A 2,935-nucleotide genomic window follows, 5' to 3' on the forward strand; every position below is an offset into this window, starting at 1 on the left:
TATATATATATATATATATAAATACATACAGTGTACATTTAACACATAAGAGAGATGTCCAAACGGGACGACCAAAGTGGGTGGAATTGGTAAACTGAAACGGAAAGAAACCCGTCGTGTATATGCGTGTATGCATGTATGTATGTATGTATGTATGTATGTATGTATGTATAGATATTTGCGTTTCCTCCCCACCACCGCCTGACAACCGCTGTTGATCTATTTACGTCCCAGTATCTTACCGGTTTGGCAATAAAGTAACTGATAGAACAAGTCTCAGGCTTAGAGCAAAAATAAATATTGGGGTTAGTTTCTTCGACCAAGACTCTTCAGGGTAGCGCCTCAGCATGGATGCAGTCTAATGACTGAAACAAATAAAAGATAAAAGACATACATACATGCACACATGCACACATGCATACATGCATACATGCATACATGCATACATACATACATACATGCATACATACATACATACATACATACATACATGCATACATACTTGGATCTAAAACATATGCCACATCAATCTTTATTTTACTAAACATAAATACAAAGAACATAAAGGGGAAACATTCTAGAAGATCATATGAACAATACAAAATACATAAAATAATAATAATAATAATAATCTGTGTTGCGTGTACGTGTACACGTGTATGGGTACCACTGTACGTTTATATTGCCTATTTACCAGTTAATTTTATTTTTCTTTGTTTTGTTCGTCTGTGTTTGGAATGCCTTCCTCTTTATTGTTTCCTTTTGTATAATAAACAATAAATATTGTTGTGGAATGTGTTGTTAAGAAATTATTATCTTTTTATGAGGAATAACACTGAGACATCAAAGGGCTCAATAAACTGAATGATCAGCAATGTTTAAATTCCTGGTTGGAAGCAACTACGCTTTATTTAAATCAACATGATAGTGATTTCCTCTATTTTTTGTAATATCATAGGTTGCACATTCCAGTAACGGAAATGATAACAACCGTTCATATAGACAGCTCTGTAATATAATGGTTGTACATTCCAGCAAAGGAAATTACTAGTAGCCATCCCTATTGACGGTTTCAACCTTATTTTCTTGATAAACTGGGATGGTTTGTTTTTACTGATGGCCTACTGAATTTATTGTTCATACGCTGTGGTTTTCTTCTTCAAGTTTTCCCACACTTATTTACCATTTAGAATAATTTCACACATTTCACACAATTTCAGTCAAGCCCCGGCGTGTAAACAATGCTTAATGACAATGTCGATGTTATAATTCTCAAGCTTTTTTCTTTCTAGATGATTTCGGAGCAAGTTTATGAAAACGTGATATTTTAAATCGGTTACTTCCACGGGATACTTGAATTTCTTGCATACGTCTAGTCATATCCTGAAGTATGATTGACTGCCTTGCAGAGATCCTCGAAGCAGCTGACCATCCATGCGTTACCACTGCGCTAAACATTTGTAATCTGTTCAAGACATCTTTTCTCAAAGCATTGCTTAACACATTTTCAAAGTGTGAAAGCTGAAGTAAAATACGAAGCTCTTGTCGGTCACGACCAGACAAATATCTGGAATCTAATTTTTGCTTTACATACGTTGATAAAGTTTGGATATTGGAGAACTGATGCCCTACTTTCTCCTGGGTTTGTGGGGATCCCTGGCCACTTCCATGCTGAACAGATGAACCGTAATGAATTGTCTGATTTCGGTTAAGACTCGACTTTTGGCAAAACTGAACTGACAAACTTGACGAAGGCCGACTGCCATGACTCGGAGAAGGAGAGTTGGGTTGACTGGTTTCCGAGCTGTACAATGCCATACTGTTGTGCCCGGTTTGGCTCTCTTCTTGTGCCTGAATATTCGATGACTCAATCGGTGTTGATGGCCGCGAGTCCAGACGAGCAGTGACTGGAGGAGAATTTGTTTGGTTGCTTAACAGCCATTCATATTTTATTTGATTAACGGCTGAACGATCATAGCAAGTGGTTCGAGATTTTATCGGAGTTCTGTTGGTCCCTGTTGAAAGCTGGCTACTACTTTGCTGAATAGTTCTACTCGTTGATGTAGTAGCGTCAGTACATATTGAGTCTGTGATTGAATCTCTTCGATATTGCACTCGATCAATACTTTGTCTAACGATATGTCGGAAAACTTGGTCTAACTTAGATTCCAGAGAAGAGAGGCGGAGCTGCTGGATAGGGCTCAAGTGTATTAAAACACGGTCTAACTTACCCTCTAATGCCGTCAGTCGAACTTGTTGAATAGGGTTAAGACGTTGAAGAACTTGATCAAGCTTTGCTTCTACATTGGATAAACGAATATTGGTTTGAGCTTGTTCCTCTTGTAATTCAATAATCCGGGATACCTCAGAATACGACATTATGATAATATTGTTGTTGATGTTGTTGTTCTTTTTGCTGCTGCTGCTGCTGCTGCTGCTGCTACTGCTGCTGCTTTTGTTGTTAGTGATAGTGCAGTTGGTATGGCTGTTGTAGCAGTCGTAATGTTAGTGCTACTTCTGTTTCACTGGTAGCCTTGTTGCTATTCATACATCAAGAGTCATTACTGTAATTCTTACAGATATTCTGTCAATTGTTATGTTTATAGTTGTTGCAGTAGTAGTTGCTTCTGATGCTGTTATGGCTCTGTGTTTCTGTTGCAGTTGTCTTTCTCGATCTCTCAGTTGATGTCTGTAAAAGATAAAACAAAAGTTTATTTTAGAGAAAAAAAAAAACCAACGTAAAACTATAATCCAATGGGCCAGAGCGGTAGATTACTCCAGCAATCCACAGTACACCTCTCTGCTCTATGTGTAATATCTGACATGACGAAGGAAGGGTATTATAATCTGTATTAAGTCTTCTCGTCTCATATAGATATTAAACTCATATCTGTACTAGATGTGTGTGTGTGTGTGTGTGTGTGTGTGTGTGTGT

General features: G+C 37.6%; 1 protein-coding gene across 1 annotated transcript in view; it reads right to left on the reverse strand.

Annotated features, from left to right (window-relative positions):
* Positions 1-560: 560 nt before the first annotated feature.
* LOC106882852 (uncharacterized) overlaps positions 561-2,935 on the reverse strand; it is a 23,915-nt gene continuing 21,540 nt past the window's right edge. The window contains exon 2 of the mRNA XM_014933655.2: positions 561-2,689. Within this exon, the coding sequence (XP_014789141.1) occupies positions 1,273-2,379 (1,107 nt within the window). The 5' untranslated portion in view covers positions 2,380-2,689 and the 3' untranslated portion in view covers positions 561-1,272. The remainder of the gene's footprint in view (positions 2,690-2,935) is intronic.

This window comes from Octopus bimaculoides, chromosome 11 (assembly GCF_001194135.2).
Source record: "Octopus bimaculoides isolate UCB-OBI-ISO-001 chromosome 11, ASM119413v2, whole genome shotgun sequence".
NCBI classification, from domain to species: Eukaryota; Metazoa; Mollusca; class Cephalopoda; order Octopoda; family Octopodidae; genus Octopus; species Octopus bimaculoides.